The sequence below is a fragment of the Lynx canadensis genome, chromosome X, assembly GCF_007474595.2.
Source record: "Lynx canadensis isolate LIC74 chromosome X, mLynCan4.pri.v2, whole genome shotgun sequence".
Taxonomy (NCBI): Eukaryota; Metazoa; Chordata; class Mammalia; order Carnivora; family Felidae; genus Lynx; species Lynx canadensis.
The window spans coordinates 79,176,993-79,195,016 of NC_044321.2; the positions used below are offsets into that span (position 1 = coordinate 79,176,993).

The 18,024-nt window shown below is 44.1% G+C and overlaps 1 protein-coding gene across 1 annotated transcript in view; it reads left to right on the plus strand.

Moving 5' to 3' along the window:
- The window catches only part of DRP2 (dystrophin related protein 2), a 41,739-nt gene that overhangs the window by 16,710 nt on the left and 7,005 nt on the right, over positions 1-18,024 (plus strand). Inside the window, exons 4-20 of the mRNA XM_030306133.1 lie at positions 816-972; positions 2,398-2,518; positions 4,106-4,374; positions 4,762-4,908; positions 5,350-5,428; positions 7,095-7,155; positions 7,463-7,524; positions 8,536-8,610; positions 9,546-9,747; positions 9,977-10,062; positions 11,713-11,870; positions 12,194-12,360; positions 14,009-14,120; positions 15,420-15,556; positions 15,865-15,930; positions 16,182-16,247; positions 17,073-17,216. Coding sequence (XP_030161993.1) covers positions 816-972; positions 2,398-2,518; positions 4,106-4,374; positions 4,762-4,908; positions 5,350-5,428; positions 7,095-7,155; positions 7,463-7,524; positions 8,536-8,610; positions 9,546-9,747; positions 9,977-10,062; positions 11,713-11,870; positions 12,194-12,360; positions 14,009-14,120; positions 15,420-15,556; positions 15,865-15,930; positions 16,182-16,247; positions 17,073-17,216 — 2,109 coding nt within the window. The remainder of the gene's footprint in view (positions 1-815; positions 973-2,397; positions 2,519-4,105; positions 4,375-4,761; positions 4,909-5,349; positions 5,429-7,094; positions 7,156-7,462; positions 7,525-8,535; positions 8,611-9,545; positions 9,748-9,976; positions 10,063-11,712; positions 11,871-12,193; positions 12,361-14,008; positions 14,121-15,419; positions 15,557-15,864; positions 15,931-16,181; positions 16,248-17,072; positions 17,217-18,024) is intronic.

Here is an 18,024-nt window from a genome sequence, read left to right on the forward strand (position 1 = left end):
ACCTTGGGCAAATTACTTAACCTTCTTAGGCAATAGTAGTATCTACCTCATAAGGTCACTGCTCTGAGAATTAGTGGAAGTAGTGACTTAGGTAAGGGTTTGGTCCAGGTAGTAGGGAAGTAATGAATAGTTATTATTGTCAGCTAAGGGGAATGGGCTTGATAGCTGTACCTAGGTTGGCCTCTAGCTTCCTACCACTTGGTCCTCAGCTCATGGTTCATTTGTGGGGGATGGCTTACAGAGATGATTATAGTGTATGCATTTTTCTCCTTCCATATGTCAAATCTCTAGCCTCTGGTGCTGTCATCCTTTGGGACCCTTGGGCTATGTATATTTGTACGTAGTGAGCACCCATGTTCAGTCACCTCATTTGCCCTTTCACTTACTGTATCCTCTTCCTACTCAGAGGTCAGGCTCTGAGAAGCCTCTGTTGATGAGTAGTTTGGCATGGTTTGAGTTCCTCAAGGGTAAGAGGGTAACCAGACAGCTGTCACCCCTAATGCCCTTGTTCAGTTTCCTCCCCTTCCCAGCTTGATGCTGGGCAAGCAACTGAATTAGCTGACATCCACACTGTCACACCTCCCCACTCATGGACCTACCCATTGGTTTTAGTACTGTACTCCATGCAAAGGTACATTGGGAACCTCTGTGGATGGGTAAGATGGAGGGCTCTGGGCCTCCTCCTACTTCAACCAGAGCAGCTCCTCTTTAATCTGTTTTATATATATTAAAGTTCTACATAAGTGTTTGGGGAAAAAGTGTTTTGCCACTTAAAAAGAAGGTTGAAAATCACTCGTCTTTTGCATTGTGTGCAGTGCTCGCCTAGAGGCCTTCTCAGACCACAGTGGGAAGCTTCAGCTCCCTCTCCAAGAGATTATTGACTGGCTCAGCCAGAAAGATGAGGAATTGTCAGCTCAGCTGCCCCTGCAAGGGGATGTGGCTCTGGTGCAACAGGAGAAGGAGACACATGCGGTAGGTTTGAACTATGGAGGCTGTGGCGTGTCACCTCTCAGCTGGGAAGGGAGCTTTTCTGCAGTGTTCTGACAGATGAGCACCTAACCTCTGCTTAGACATCTGAAGTAACAGGAGGCTGGATACAGTTTTACTGGGTTTTGGATAGCCCACCACCAGAGTAAGTCAAACCTTTTCTCCCTGGCCCTTTCATCAAATACTGACCTCTCTTAAAATCCTGCCCTGATTTTCAGTGGGGACATGGAAAAATGAACATAACATAATGTTAAGTGAAAAAAAAATAGGATACAAAAACTATATACAGGTGGATCTCAGTTGTACAAAAACAAATATAGACATGTGTACATGTATACACACATACAAAAACATAAGAATGAACTATATCACAAAGCCCACAATGGTTAACTCTAGGTGATGAAATTAAAGTTCTTTTTAATTTTTCTTCTTCATGCTTTTCTGAAGTTTCTAAGATTTCTGTGACATATATTACCTCTTATAATCAGAAATTAACAACAGATATTTCTTAAAAATGAATACAGAATGCAGTAGGAGAAATAATTATGTGACATGGTAGAGGTGTTAGCTAAGGCTACAATGGCAATCACATTGCGATATAAATGTACCAAATCAATATGTTGTATATCTTAAACTTACACAATCTTCTATGTCAATTATATACCAATTTAAAAAGTGGAAACAGAATGGAATACAGTACAGCAAAAAAATAAACTATAACTGAATGCCACAGCATGGATTACTCTTAAAAACAGTATGTTTAGTGAAAAAAAGCCAGGTAAAAAAAGAGTACATACTGCATAATACCATTTATGCAAAGTTTTCAAAAATGGGCAAGACTAATCAGTGGTATTACAAGTCAGGATACTGGTTACCTAAGGGGAAGGGGTGATATAGTGACCAGAAGGGGCCCTTGAGTATACCTGCTGGGATGCTGGTGGAGTTCTGTTTCTTGATCTCAGTACTGGTTACAGACATGGAATTACTTTATGGAAATTCACCGAGCTGTACACTTTTGATTTGTGTACACTTCTCTATATTTCGACAAAAATTTTAATTAAAATTATGATATAAATCCTGCCTGTCTGGTTTTGATTTCTCTAAAGCCCCTTACTGGGGAATTTCTGGGTCTTCCAGAGAACCAAGATTTTCAACACCAAATCCTTACATTTCTCTCTACCTTGTGGCATATACAGACCCATTTCATACTAAATAGATCTCCCTATGTCAGAGTCACTCTTCTGCTTTAGAGAGGACTGCAGCTCTTTATGTCTGGGTAGCCCAAAGATGCATGATAATGCTAAAGGATCAAGTTGCACTAAGGAGAAGAAAGGTTGTCAATTGCAGAATAGAATTTGAAGCAGTTGAAAGACTTGACTTCCCTGTTGACCATGTTGCTAAACTTCATAGGCCTTTATGGAAGATGTCAAGTCTCGGGGCCCTTATATCTACTCTGTTCTGGAGTCAGCTCAGGCCTTCCTGTCCCAGCACCCATTTGAGGAATTAGAGGAGCCTCATTCTGAGACCAAAGGTGGGTAGTCTTCCTCTCTTTTACCTTCTTCTTGAACTGCTAAACACCTTCCTTCCTTCCCCAAACTCAGTTTCTCAGCTATTATCTAGGAGAATAATTTTCTCTTAGGAGTCCAAAGTTGGGAAGGAGCAAGGTTCACACTGCAAGAAAAATCAAAGAGAACAAAAGAAAAAAAGAAAGAAAAAAGAAAAAGCAAAGAGAACAGAACCTGAAGCAGGGAAGACCAATGGGTGGCCCAAAGCTGTATGTGACTATGTGGAGCATCATGTGTGGCGTTCTAATGAGACATAAAAAAGAAAAAACAAAAGACTCAAATGCATTGAGCTGACTCTGAATAAAAGTAGTAGTATGTCCTTTAAAAACGTACTCCTTTAAAGAAAAATAAAATAAAATAAAATAAAATAAAATAAAATAAAATAAAATAAAAAGTGTACTCCTTTATTCCGACATAGAGAGACATGCAGTGATGTTCTAATCAATGAGAAAATAAAAAATCTTTTTTTAAATCTAAAAAGTTAGGTGATGACATTTCAGGAGAAAATTTATTGTGGGTCTTTATTGTGGTGACTTCTGGCCCCTTTCCTCAGTAGAGTAGGCCACTCTAGGTCTAGGTTCAAATAAGGGAGCAGGGTGGGATTCTTGGGGTAGCCCAGCAAGCCCTCTTCTCCAGAAGGAGTTCTCAACCTTTCAAGACTGGCTATGAATAGCCTGGAAGGATCCGTTGTTAACTGAGCTCTTTGTTAAAGCTGTTGACTCTCTCCCTTTACTTCCAGCCCCTCAGTAGGAGGCTATTAGTCAATTTACTATCCAATGGGCCTCAGATAGGACAAGTTCAAAAGAGAGCAGGATAGTTCCAATTAACCTGGATTTTTGGGGGTCTGAATCTACTTCTGAAGGGAGTTCCAGGGGAGGATGAAGAAACCTACAATTTAGGAGCCTAGATAGAAAAGCTGGGAAAGTTCTGCTAACCTCTCCTAGGCATAAAATTCTTCCCTTCTTTGGATGGAAGTGGGCAGCAGACACTAATGCAAAATGGCATTCCAGGGTCATGTGCATAGGACTCTGGATGATTTGCCTCACTGTGCCTCTTAAAATATTTTACTCACTGGGGTGCCTGGATGGCTCAGTCGGTTGAGCGTCCAACTTCAGCTCAGGTCATGATCTCACACTCCGTGAGTTTGAGCCCTGCGTCGGGCTCTGTGCTGATAGCTCAGAGCCTGGAGCCCGCTTCAGATTCTGTGTCTCCCTCTCTCTCTTCCCCTCCCCGGCTCATGCTCTGTCTCTCTCTGTCTCAAAAATAAATAAAAACATTTTTAAAAAATTAAAAAAATAAAATATTTTACTCACTGTTTACCTTGCCCATTTTTTTAAGAATATGAAGAAATCCTCTTAGCAGGTGGAAAGTAACAACATGGTCTCTTGACTATGGTGTTGGATCCATGAACCTACATGTGTGATAAATCGCATAGAACTAAATATATACATAGGGGCACATGAACATTTTACAGAGGTATATCTTTGCCTCTGTCTTTTCCATGGCTGCCCCTGCCAGGTTGGCCTGACCTGGCTTCCTGCTTGCTCTTACAGATACTTCTCCCAGACAGCGGATCCAGAACCTTAGCCGCTTTGTGTGGAAGCAGGCAACGGTGGCCAGTGAACTATGGGAGAAGCTGACAGCCCGCTGTGTCGACCAGCACCGCCACATTGAGCACACTCTGGAGCAGCTGTTGGAGATCCATGGGGCAATGGAGGAATTAAGCAATACTCTGACCCAGGCTGAGGGAGTCCGAGCCACTTGGGAGCCCATTGGGGATCTCTTCATTGATTCACTCCCTGAGCACATCCAGGCTCTTAAGGTATACAGGCCCCCTAACCTGGCTAAAGTCCACCCTGAAACCTGACACTCCTCCCAGACCATGTCCCTGCTACTGAAGCTTCATTGTTGTCCCAGGTTGTAACTGAGCCTTTTCCAGTTTATGTGCTGGATTTGGGGGCTGGTTTAGCTGGAGTCTCCTCTGTCCTTTTACTGTCTTCTCTTTCCCTGGTGTTTTCTAAGGGTAAAAAAATGACGAGGATAAGGACAGTGGCCCCCCTCACCTTCATCCAAATGGCCTAATAGCAAGCACCTGGATCGTGCTATTGAAACAAAAGTCTGGGTGAAGAAGGAGGAGTTGAGATGAATGACTAATGGTTCCTCTTACCTACTTTCTCTTTGCTGTGGGACTTGGGTCCTGGTTCTATAGCTATTCAAAGAAGAATTCTCTCCTATGAAAGATGGAGTGAAATTGGTGAATGATCTGGCCCATCAACTTGCCATTTCTGATGTACACTTGTCAATGGAGAATTCCCGCGCCCTGGAGCAGATCAATGTTCGGTGGAAACAGCTACAGGTAGAAGAGAAGCCTGGAGTGAGCCAATGGAAAGAGCTTTGATATAACTAGGCTTGGGAGAATCTTCTTCTGGCCAAAAGAAAGTGAAGGGGCATTAAAGTGGGATGGGACCTCCATGGGGAAAGAATAGTAGAGCATTTGGGGCCAGGGAACAGTCTTCTCAACCTCTAAGCTGCAGGAAGTAATTGAAATGAAGATTTGAGAGGGGCCTGTCTAAATGTGGGCATTTAGGGTCAGATAAGAAGTGACTGTGGCCTGTAATTAAGAATGCTCTTCTCTGACCCTTGGGAGTGATGTGGAAGCACTAGGAGTTAGGTGATCATGGAAGGATCTAGAGCCAGAGACGAGTTAGCCTGTGAAGGACTTCACAAAGATTTCTGGAGGTGCCTGGAAATCTCACACTAAATATCTGGAATGAATTCACTCTGCCTCTTTCCATAGGTGTCAGTTGGTGAGAGGCTTAAGCAGCTCCAGGATGCCCACCGGGACTTTGGGCCTGGGTCACAGCATTTCCTCTCCTGTACGTGAGACAAACTAGACTTCACTTAGCAGAACCGCAGATACCTTACAAGAGAGTCTACTCATGTCCCTTGGGGGTCTGGTAGGAGCCCAATATATCTTGGCATCCAAGAAGCAGTAAGGATAAAGCAGTGCAGTATAGTGGAAGAAAGGACAGGGTCTCAAATCAGAGAGACCTGGATCTGAGCCACTGCTCCTTGACTTAATAGCTGTGCAAGCTTGAAGAAAATAGCTTAACTTTTCTGAACACCAATTTTCCCATATGAAAAAAGAAGAGAAAATATTACCTAACTCATAGGGTTATGGGAATATTAAATAACTTGAATTTTTCAACAATATTTATTGAGGACCTAATGTGGGCCAGGTAGTGTTCCAGGCACTGGAGCTACATCAGTGAGAACAAAACAGACAAGTCTTTAGACTTATAGAGCTTCTACACTAGTAAGGGAAGCCAGAACATAAACAAATAAGTAAAATCTATATAAGGTAAATTGGTGACAAGTGCTGTGGGAAAAAAAATAAAGCAGGGAAGGCATGAAAAGGCAGTGCTGGACTTAATGAGGGAGGCATTGCAATTTTGAATAGGGTAGTCAGGAAAGGCTTCACTGAGAGCTCTCGGAACAGAAACCTCAAGGAGACAAGGGAATGAGCCATGGGGATAATTGAGGGAAGAGCACACCAGGCACAGGGAACAGCAACTTCAAGGACCTCAAGGCAGGGGCATGCCTGAGGAACAGGAAGGAGGCAGGTGTAGAAGTAATATGGAGAGGAGAAAGCGGGAGATCAAAAAGGGTAGCAGGAGGCTAGAGCACCGAAGGCCTTGTAGGCTATGGTAGGAACTTGGGATTTTACTCTGAATGGAATTGAGAACCTTTGGAGGGGTTTGAGCAGAAGGGCGACATTGTAATAATCCAGGTGAGGGATTATGGTGACCCAGGTCAGGGTGGTAGCAGTGGAGATGGTGAGGATATACAGATGTGAAAATTAGATATGTACACAAAGCATTTGGCAAAGTATCTGGCTCATAGTAGGAACTCAATAAATGTTAATGGCAGTTAGAACTATTGCTATTAAATAATCACTGGCATGCAGCTATAACTATAGAGGGCTCTTGTATCCAGGGAAACTACAGTGAGGAGGTTTGCCAGGTGACTTAGCCTCTCAAACATCTGGAAGATAAAGACATGGAGCAGAGAAGGGCATCCTTTTCCAGAATTCCTCACCAGAGAGAAATGGGCAATACCATTCCCCATTGTCCCATAGGACTGAGAAGCTTGGCCTTCTGGGGGAAAGTTTTTGAGTCCCATGAGGAAAGTAGTCCACTTCATATCTCTAACAGCACTGCAGCTGAATGGATAGAAATGGCAGGCTGACCAGGGAAGAGATCATCAAGGTGGCTGAGGCCAGATATTCCTCTTCATGCCCTTGCCACATCATTGACACATGAGGGTATCGGTGACAATTTCTTCTTCCCTTGCCCTAACATCAGCGAGAGAAGTACGTTTATTAGTCTTGCCCCACCTTCAGGGGCTATTAAGAGCTGGTAATGCAAGTCAGACATCCCTGTTTTGGACTTAACCACCTATTTGGGAGGATAGAGCAGGGGAGTCAACAGGAGCCTAAAAAGTATTAGTGGCCAACTTCTTTCTCTTTCTCTTCTTTACCAGCCTCTGTGCAGGTTCCCTGGGAAAGAGCAATTTCACCCAATAAAGTTCCCTACTACATCAAGTGAGTGACCATCTGAATTAGAAATGGGTCATTCACCTGCCCACCCTCCTCCCTTGCCTATTCTTTTTTTCTCCCTGTCGCTGTTACTCCTTATCTGTTGGGATTCCTCCATCCAGTCCAGTTTTTCCTCCTACTCATCTCAAGAGCTCAAGATTCTGCCTGGGGAAGGGTGCTTTGGGATATTAATGGTCCACCCTCGGATCCTGAAGTTCCTTGCATCCAAACTATCACTGAGTGAAGCACATATGTGTGTGGGGAGGGTGGGGGGTGGTGTGGACCCTGGTATTATTGATGCTTTTGTTTGTAGCCACCAGGCTCAGACCACTTGCTGGGACCATCCCAAGATGACTGAGTTATACCAAACCCTGGGTAAGAATTCAGAGTTCCTGTATAGGGTGGAGATCTATATAGCTGCCTTTTTCCTGTAAGAACAGAAGGGAATTCCATTCAACAAACAGGTGGGGGTAGAAGGGAGCACCTTGTCATTTACCCAGTGGCCTTTCTTCCTTTCCCCTCTGCACCTCCCTCAACTGGAGGCTCTACATTCCTCCTAGACCATTTTACCATCACATTAGGGAATTATTCTTACAGACCTGCTTTGAAAGACACTGTCCAGGCTATGATGAATATGACTTCCGTGTGCCTTAGTTTTGGCTACTAAGAGATTCACCATTAAGGTTGCAAATTTTATCCATGCTGATGCATGTGAATATAGCTCATTCACGTTCCTTGCTGTAGAGTGTTCCATTTTATATACAACAGCTTCTTCATCCAGTCTACTGTTGATGGACTTTGGATTGTCTATAGTTTGGAACTAGTAAGGACAGTGCTGCTAACCTCTTGCACATGTCTTCTGGTGCACATGTGCACGTTTTTCAGTCTAAAGGTCTAACATCATTTCAGTGTGTTGTGAACAGACTAGGAAATTTGAAAGTGCAACAGATCCTTTGCAAGAATCATATTCAATATTAATTGTTATGTTTTTACTTTATCAAAAATCTAGTAAGGTATTATCTCCTGAAATATTGTGATTCAGTTATTTATACATGCACACATAGGGTGCACATATTGGACGGTGATATCAAATGAATGTCTTACTGTGCATCTTGGTCAATAAATGCTTGAAAATCACTGCTCTAGGATATGTAGCCAGATGTGTTGTGGGATATGTGAATGTTCAATTTTACTAGGTACTGCCAAGTTGTTTTCTGAGGTGGTTGTATCAGTTTATACTTCCACCAGCAGGTCCTTATTTATCCACATCTTTTCTAACACTTTGTTTCTTTTTTTTTTTTGCCAATCAAGTGGGTGTAATATGGTATCTTGTGGTTTTAATTTGCATTTCCCTGATCTGAGTGTGTCTCTTTCCATTCTTTGTAGCTGATCTGAACAACATTAAGTTCTCAGCTTACCGCACTGCCATGAAGCTACGCAGAGTCCAGAAGGCGCTGCGTTGTAAGTTTCCCATCTCACTTCCCCGCAGCCTTCACCCTACTCCCACTCTTCCTCATCTGCTAGCTGTTTTCCACTTTGATTCCACCTTGGCCAGGGTTGTTGATTGGCTTGTCTCCAAAAGCTGGAGTATGCTGGTTGTGGGCACCTGCTCTTTCCAGGGGCCTTCCATTGTTTCCAAGCCCCAGACTTGTTTCTAAATTAACCCATAACTATCCTCCTCCTTGTCCCTTCCCTGCCCAACATGGATAATCAAGCAACTGTTTTGTGGCAGGAAGTAGTCCAGCCCAAGGTTTGGAGCCATCAGGGGCTTGTGTTCTTTTGCCATCTTGGAGTTGGTTATTGAATGTAGCAGAACTATTGAAGCAAGTGCCAGTGGTTAGGGGACAATGTGGCTATAGATAAAATGTGCTTTCTGGCCTTTCTTAGGAAAACTATCCATTCAGTCTTCCTGGCCCAGGCATGTCTGACTAGGCTGGTTCCATCATTCCAGATAATTAGAAAGTCCTCTTGAGGCATTTCACATTTACCCAGACATACCTGAGCCTTCATAACTGGTATCTAGGTTCTCAGAACAAGGTTCATGAACAAACCTGTTTGCTGTTGAAATGTGTGTAAAGACAGAGAAACGTAAAATGAGATTTGACTCCTTGGGAGTTAATACAACAAAGAAGGTGAATTTACTCACATCCTACCATCTTCTTGAAACTGATGCCAAAGAACATATAGGTATATACATGTTTGGGGTTAATTTCCAGGGCCTTTCACTGCCATCCCCCTCTTCAGGATGAGGATCTTGGTGAAGGGCAATCTTGTATCATACTTATAAATGGATGGTCTGGAGATTCAGTCAAATTTGGTGATGCCAGTGGTGTTATCTTCTCATGTAGTCCTAGGAGTTCTACTTTTGGCCACTCTCCCTCTCTTTTCCTTCCCAGTGGACCTGGTAACTTTAACCACAGCCCTGGAGATCTTCAATGAGCATGATCTGCAGGCCAGTGAGCAAGTGATGGATGTGGTAGAGGTCATTCACTGCCTGACGGCCTTATATGAACGGCTGGAGGAGGAAAGAGGCATCCTGGTCAATGTGCCACTCTGTGTGGACATGAGCCTCAACTGGCTCCTCAATGTTTTTGATAGGTAAGGGCCTGTACCCCCCCCCCCCAGAAGCCTCCAGTATGAAATCCAATGGGATATCTGAAGTGGGCATTGTGAGAAGGGGTCACTCCCACAGTGGACTTGGACTTAGCTCAACTTGGGGCATGGTTGGCACAGAGCCCTGCTGGGATAAAGTCTGTCAGAGAAATTAATGCCAAGATGTTAACCCTTTACATATATTCATGTTCTCAGTCTCTTCTCTTAAACCTAGTGGTCGCAGTGGAAAGATGCGGGCATTGTCCTTTAAGACCGGCATTGCATGCCTGTGTGGCACTGAAGTAAAGGAAAAATTGCAATGTGAGTACAACTCCAAAGTCTGAAGTGGAGTTGGGTGGAGGGAGAGGCATGATAGGAGGAGGAAGGGTGAAAATAAGCAGAAGGTAGGTCTTATGACTCAGCAGAGCACTACTCAGGCTACATTCTAACGGTGGTCCAGGCTAATGCAAAAACCCACAACAGTCAAAGGCTAAGATGGGTCTAAGACCTGTTATTATTTCCAGTGTTACTCCAAGGATTTTGACTTCTTCTGACCTAATATAATTAGTTGACTAAGCTCTGAGTTGGCTTCCTGGGGTATCCAAGGGCCTGACTTCCTAGTGCTATTTTCCTGTGGCCCATCAGGCTCAGCCCTCCCCTAGTCTGAATCTCAAGCCAAGTCACACATTCTACTAGAGACGTCCCATGTGATTACATGGGCAGGGCACAAAAATCCCCAGTATCTGGTAGGTGAATAGTATGCATTTCTGTAGTTTTTAACCTCTCTGGTTTATACTACCTTTGCTTTCCCCTCCATCCTCCATCTTCTGTATGGCTTTTTGTACTTTTCTGCAGCAGCAGTGTTAGTTGTCAAGTGCTTAATGTGTGTTGACCGTTGTGCTAAATGTGGTGAGTACAAGGTCCAATCAGACATGGTCCCTGCCTTAGGTTGTTGACAGTCCAGAGGAGGAGATAGAAGTACACAGAAAACATTTTTGAAAGTGTTAATTAGAATAATCTGAATGGCAAAGGATATGTGCTATATCAGATCACAGAAGATGGATGACAGTGGCCTGGGAAAACTTTAAAGGGAAGGAGACATAGCAAAGCATGTTCATAGCAATGATATTATTTATTTCTCCCAATATTCCTTTGAGAAGGAATGGATAGTAATTATTTCTTCTCAATTTTCAAGTGAGGAAACCGCAGCATAGAGAGGTTCATGACTTATCCAAGGTCTTACAAGCTAGCCAGTGATGGACCCAGAACTAAAATCCAGGCCATATGCCTTCCACTTCTGAGTATTTTCTAAGCCATTGGTGATGTATGAGACAGACAAGAACCGCTGAAGGAGCTTTGCTAAGATTGCGGTAGCATGGGGGTAGTTCTCACAGGGCAGATATAGCCCATGTTCGAATATAAGTACCATAGTCTATTGCACACATTAGACTATGTTCTATTAGACCATAGTCAATTAGGTGATCATCTCCTATTTGTGGATGATCCATGTCAGTGTTTGTTTCCATTTATGTGGAGAGTTGAGAGTTTACTGTAGTGTCAGATGACATGAGCTATGTGAACAGGAGGGGACTCATGATCAGGCACACCTAAACTCCACACCCCTTCATCTTACTTCTTGAGAATCTGTTTTCCCAGCAGTGCCATATCTGTGTCTGGCACTGGTCTGACATGCAGCCCGCTCTCTGTCTTCATCTCTCTCTCTCTCTCTCTCTGATGCTCTCTCTCTCTTTGTGTCTGTCTTGCTTTTTCTCTCTGAACACAGAGATTGCTCTTTTTATAAATCATGGGCTTCTAGAAGATCAGGGATAGATCTTTAGGTATTCCAGTTTCAAAAGTCATTAGCTAAGTCTATGTACTCTTTCCTTGTCTTCCTTTTCTTCTCCTTTTCCTCACACCATTCTCTGGCATTCCTGCATCGGGGTTGGCCATGACTTATGGTGGGGCCAGCAGACCTCTTCAGCCAAGTAGCCAATTCAGGCAGCCAGTGTGACCAGCGCCACCTCGGTGTCCTGCTTCATGAGGCTATTCAGGTGCCCCGTCAGCTGGGGGAAGTGGCAGCCTTTGGGGGCAGCAACGTGGAGCCCAGTGTCCGTAGTTGCTTCCGTTTTGTGAGTATGGGACTGGGTAGGGATGATGAGAGGGAAGGTGGGAGGAAGGGAGGGAGAACTACGAGTGAGGCTTTCAATCTGAACTAATCAGATGTAAAGGAGTTTCTTCAGAACAACAAAATAGAGGGTTCTCTGGGCTTTTAAGTCCAGAGTCCTACTGGGGAGAGTGCCAGCTCAACTAGGACAGGGCAGTAGGTGGACACCTCTGTAGAATAGGCCATAGGCCAACCCAGGCCTTGCTGGTTCTCCTGTCCCTGTGAGGGGTACCATTCTAGGAACACTTTGGGCCCCACTCATTGCCATTGGGCTTCTTGTTTCTCTAGAGCACTGGGAAGCCAGTCATTGAAGCTTCACAGTTCCTTGAGTGGGTCAACTTGGAGCCCCAATCCATGGTGTGGTTGGCTGTCCTGCATCGGGTCACCATTGCTGAGCAAGTGAAGCATCAGACCAAGTGCTCTATCTGTAGGCAGTGCCCCATCAAGGGCTTCAGGTAGGGAAAGCAATACCTGCTAGAATGATAATGTTAAATAGGCCATGTTACATATAAAATCATATATTATGAAACAATGTACATATTCCATAATTATGTAATTACAGCTAATCTATGGTACGCTGTTATATGTTGTTGCAATCTTTTCTACTACTGAATGTTTAACTTTTTAGAAAATCAGAAATGATGAAATATTTTCTTTTCTTTTAGTTTATATTATGAAGTATTCCAGACTAACAAAAAAATGTATAGAAAAGTAGGGGGTGGGATGGCGAAACAGCACAGAAAGGGAAGTAGTTTGTTCATTGTCTCCCAGGGAATATTAAGTAGACATATAAGATCACCTGTGTACCAAATGGTATGCTGGCAAATGGTTCACAACTGACTCCCCAGAAAGCAAAGCAAACAAACAAAAAACAAAACCTAATGTGTAGTATTTGCTAATTTCCATGATGTAAATACTCCCACTGTGGCTGATGTCCAGGTACCCACAAGAGGTTGAGAAGAGATGCATGGTTGTACACTATTTATAGCAGAGATGATAGATTTAAACAACCTCAAGTGCATAGATAATAGGAAAATAATTAGGAGGTGATGGGTTCTGGGTATGTGTTACCTTTGTTTTTAATATCATTTACTTAATTGTGAGTTTAGTAATTTTTTATAATGGTTGTATTTAACAACTGGCTTGGAAAATCCCTGAAATTTTTAACATCCACCACCAAGCTTAAGAAAGAAGGCCTTATTGCAATACATTTGAAGTTTCCCTGGTTACATTCTCCAGGCTTTCATCATAAAATGCTCAATTTTAAAACTTTTTAAAGCCTTAAGGCACTATCTTTACAACTGCCCTGCTTTCTATAAGCAAATGAGGCACAGACGTGGAATGTGACTTGCCCAGTTTCACCGTTGGTTAGTATAGTTCCAGGAATAGATGTTGGATCCTCTTGACTTCTCTAAGTCCAGGCATTTCACCATTGTGTACTACTAGGGTCTGGTCTGGGGAGTTCAGCCAGGTTTTGGACCTGGATCTTATGGGCTAGTCAATATTTAGTAATAATAGAGTTATTTTTATAAACAAGTTTTGGAAATAACTTAGCCGACTTGCCCAAGGCTGGTAGAATAAATGGCCTTTGTATTGGAAGTGTAAGTTCTCCAACGTAGGCAGTGGTACCTGTTAGACTGAACCCTTTGGGGCTATTTTTGTTTAGAAAGCTGTTTGAGGGTTGATAGGGGGTGGGGGAGAGGGGAAATGGGCATAGAGGAGGGCACTTGCTGGGATGAGCACTGAGTGTTGTATGGAAACCAATTTGACAATAAATTATATTTAAAAAAAAGAAAGCTATTTGACATCATGAGCTCTTTACCCCTTCCCACTTCAACCCTTTTAAAAAAGATGGTGAGGCAATGCTATTCCCCACACTTCCTAGGAGTCTGAGCATGTAATTTCATGGAGGTTTGTGGTCTTTAGACTAAGGCTAGTTATCTAGTGAGGATGAAGCCACTGTTATGTATAGGAGGTTGAGTGCATTATGACTCCATGTCCCGCCCCCTTCTAATGTGTGTGTATATATTTGGATGTTAGGGAAATGGGGAGGTCACTATGGTACATTGGATCCTCTGTCCTATCACCTCTCATCTCCCCAAGGTACCGGAGTCTGAAAGAATTTAACGTGGACATCTGCCAGACCTGCTTCTTGACAGGCAGGGCCAGCAAAGGCAACAAGCTGCACTACCCCATCATGGAGTATTACACCCCGGTATGGAGCCTCCGTGCCAGGCAGGAGGGGGAAGCATTTCTCAGGTTCTAGGCCCTTGATCCACTTTGCCAAGCATGGACTAACTATATTCTGCCCCTCACCCAGTTGCACTCTCTCTGTTTCTCTGTCTCTGTCTCTGTCTCTCTTTCTCAAAAAAAAAAAAAAAAGGCACTCACTATTTTCCTTCAGGGAAAAGTTTCAGGAAAAAATAGAGAGAAAGGAAGTTCCCGGCAACTAGACTTCCATTGCTTACTTTAATTTTTCCTACGTAATTTCCTGAATTGCTCTGTCACCTAGTCTTTACCTGCTACTTTGTCATTTCTTCCATACCTTCTAGTCAATACCAAGGTTTGTGCTCAAATTACTCAGTCTCTTGGAGGTTAGAAAGGGTGTGTTCTTTACCTGGGTCCCCAGATTCCACTTGGTTTTCATTGGAAACTGTGCCCTTCATTGCCACCTGAGTCCAGGTGGGTCAGCATTCCTGAACTCCACTCATAGAATTTCTCCTGTGCTGTATTCAGGACGCACAGCTCCGTGCCTAGCTCCCTGAGCTAACTCTACTCCCCAAACTCCTTTATCCCTTTCTGCCCCATGGATACTCCTGAAGTCCCAAGTATATTGCCATCTCCCCCCCCACTGCTTTCTCCCACCCTACCACCCCAGTTTTCAACCTGTTTCCCCAGAATCCATCCCTGTAAATCACCATCTCTTCTCCATATTCTGTTGGCACAGAAACATGTGTGACTCAGTGGGAGCGGGGAGCTTGCCCTTTATTTTTATTTTATTATCACTTGAAAATAAACATTATAGGTTTGCACCCTAAGTCAGGCTCTGTGCTGACAGCTCAGAGCCTGGAGCCTGCTTTGGATTCTGTGTCTCCGTCTCTCTCTGCCCCTTCTCCGCTTATGCTCTTTCAAAAATAAATAAACATTAAAAAAATAAAAATACCCTCAAAAAAAAAATGAAAATAAACATTATAAAAATCATGCATGGAAAACTGGCTGGAGATGAGAGACTGAGAATGCTGTACCTCCTGCATTAACAAATATATACTTACTGTAAAAGAGTCCAATAATATAGAGGTGTATAAAATATAAAAGTCCCCCTCTCTCCTCAGCCTTGCTCCCACTTCTCCAGTCCAACTTCCCAGAGGCAACCAGTGTTCACAGTTTCGCATTGTACCCTTCTCGACATTTTTCTGGGAGTGGGGCTAAGATTAGATTACCAGTCATGTTCCCTGCTCTAGGGGAGCACCTTCGAAGCCATTAGGGTGAGTCCCTCTGCCCTGTCTCCCCCTAGACCACATCCAGTGAGAACATGAGGGACTTTGCCACAACTTTAAAGAACAAATTCCGCTCAAAGCATTATTTCAGCAAACACCCTCAGCGAGGTTATCTGCCTGTGCAATCAGTGCTGGAGGCTGACTACAGTGAGACGTGAGTACCAGTGGGTGGGCACAGGCTGCAGGCCTTGCTGAGCTGGGGATGTGCTGTGTAGGGGCTGAGTCCCGCATGGGCTAGAGGAATGTTCCAAGGCAAACCTGACTAGTAACAAGGAAGTTCAGCTTGTGCCTGACAGGAATCTGGCCTGAGAAATAGATTAGAATCCAGTCTCTGTATCCTGTTCCCATCAACTCTTTCCCATCTCCCTAATTTGGTGGTAGGGGGTGGGGAGGGTTGTTATAAGGTAACAGACTGCTCAGCTACCCATTCTTTGGCTGCCTGAGTCTGCTGCTTTCTTCTAGGCTGGCTTCTTCCCCGATGTTGCCACACGCTGACACACACTCCCGCATTGAGCATTTTGCCAGCAGGTACCACTGGGTTTGGAGGAGGGAGATTTTCAAGAGTCTAAGGGGGATGGGGTTTTCAGTCAGGGCAAAGAGAATGGAGTCAAGACCAGAGGGACATGCATAGTGGGGTATGTGGCAGCCAATGACGCCCAACACTTAAGGGCAGTTGGGGCAGCCATCAAAGCTAATGATCCCACTGTGGGATTAGAGTCTTGAGATGAAAACAGGCCCCACATCCTGCTTTCCCTTCTGTTCCTGCTCTTTCTTCCCAGGCTTGCTGAGATGGAAAGTCAAAATTGTTCCTTCTTTAATGACAGCCTGTCCCCGGATGACAGCATGTAAGTTTTCACAGCTGCTTATTTTCCAGGAATAATTTTCTTTGGGATCCCCCTGCCACAATTTGGGAAGGATATATCCTCAAGATGGCGGGGGGGAGTATGGTGGTTAGTGTTCTAGAAGCCCCAAGGAAGGAAAGCTGCTTTCTGGGCACAGTATTTGGTAATAGAAGCTCTCTATTGATAGATTTGCCATCTGCCCAGGTCCCTTCCTCTTGTAAGCTGCCATCTTTCTATGCCTAGTTTTGAAGGAAGAAGAATATGCCCTCATTTAAATTTGCAGAAATGAATCATTATCCTATGCTCAAGATGCCAAAGCCCCATCTAGTGCCACATCCTGGGGAGACATCAGGGACTTAACTGAAGTGTGACTTGAGAGATTCCCTGGTGCTATAGGTCAGAGAAGGGGCCCTTTATTCCTAGGGAGATTCCTGGCATGTTCAGGAGGCTTAGAAGCTGCTGGCCCTGATTGGGACTTAGGCAGTGAGCCCCTGGGTGGGTGAGGAAGCAAAGGAGGATACGGTCAGGGAACAGCACAGAATGGGAAATGTTTTGCTCATTGTTTCCCAGGGAGCTTTAGGTAGAACCCAGAAGCCCCAGCATCCTGAAAACCCTCTCTCTTATACCCTCAACCATGACCTCTGCCATCTTATTTTTTCATCCCTCTTAAACCTGAATATATAGCCTTTCCCTTCCTATGTGACTTAGAAGTGAATCTTCCAGCATATGTATCCTGAGGCCTGAGCTGGAAGCTGAGAACTCATGCCCTGTGATGTTTCTTGGTTCAATGCCTGGCCACCTCCTTTTCCTCTCCCCACACCCATGCAGAGATGAGGACCAGTACCTGCTGCGGCACTCCAGCCCCATTACAGACCGGGAGACAGCCTTTGGACAGCAGGCTCCATGCAGCATGGCCACAGAAAGCAAGGGGGAGCTAGAGAAGATCCTGGCACACTTAGAGGATGAGAACCGGTGGGTATGGTGATGGCACAGATCTGTGTGGGTTTGAGTCAAACAGCTTGAATTTGAGTCTTGATGCTTCCACATCCTAGTTATGTGGCCTTAAACGAGTTACTTATATTCTGTGATCCTCCATTTCTTCATCTATAAAATAGGTATGATGATAATAGTATCTACCTCCTAGGGTCACTTGTAGAATTTCAGAGGAAATCAGGCATATAAATGTGTTAGCCAGTACCTGGGTTATCATAAGGGTTCAGTAAATGCTAGCTATTATAATAATTAATTGAATCCTTTGAACTCAACCCAAATATTTTCAAGTACCCAGTAGATGCAAGCAGAGAGAATGCAAACACAGAGAATTACAGAAGACGGTATGTATGTCTCTGCCCTCAAGGAATCTTCAGTGTTAGAAATGGAAAGAGGTACTTATCACTTACTGAAAGTAATAAAACAAGAGGAGAGTGGCACTGCATGTAGTGTTTGAAGACTGGCAGAGGGAAGGTGAAGATTACAAGGATGACACTGATGTCCATAAAGTACGGGTGGCAGTAGGGGTCTGAGGAGGGTCCAAGCCACTTTGGGGGAATTCAGTAGAACCCAAAGAATTCCTCAGAACAGTGTTTCTCAAACATTAGTGTGCATCCAAGTCACTTGGGGAATTGGGTAAAATGCAGATTTTAATTCACAGGTCTGGGGTGGGGCCAGAGTTCTACATTTTTAACTAGTTCCCAGGGAGGGGCGAATGCCCATGCTGCTGGCTCACAGACTACTTGGAGTGGCAAGTCCTCAGAACAGGACTGGTCTGCCAAATCTTCAT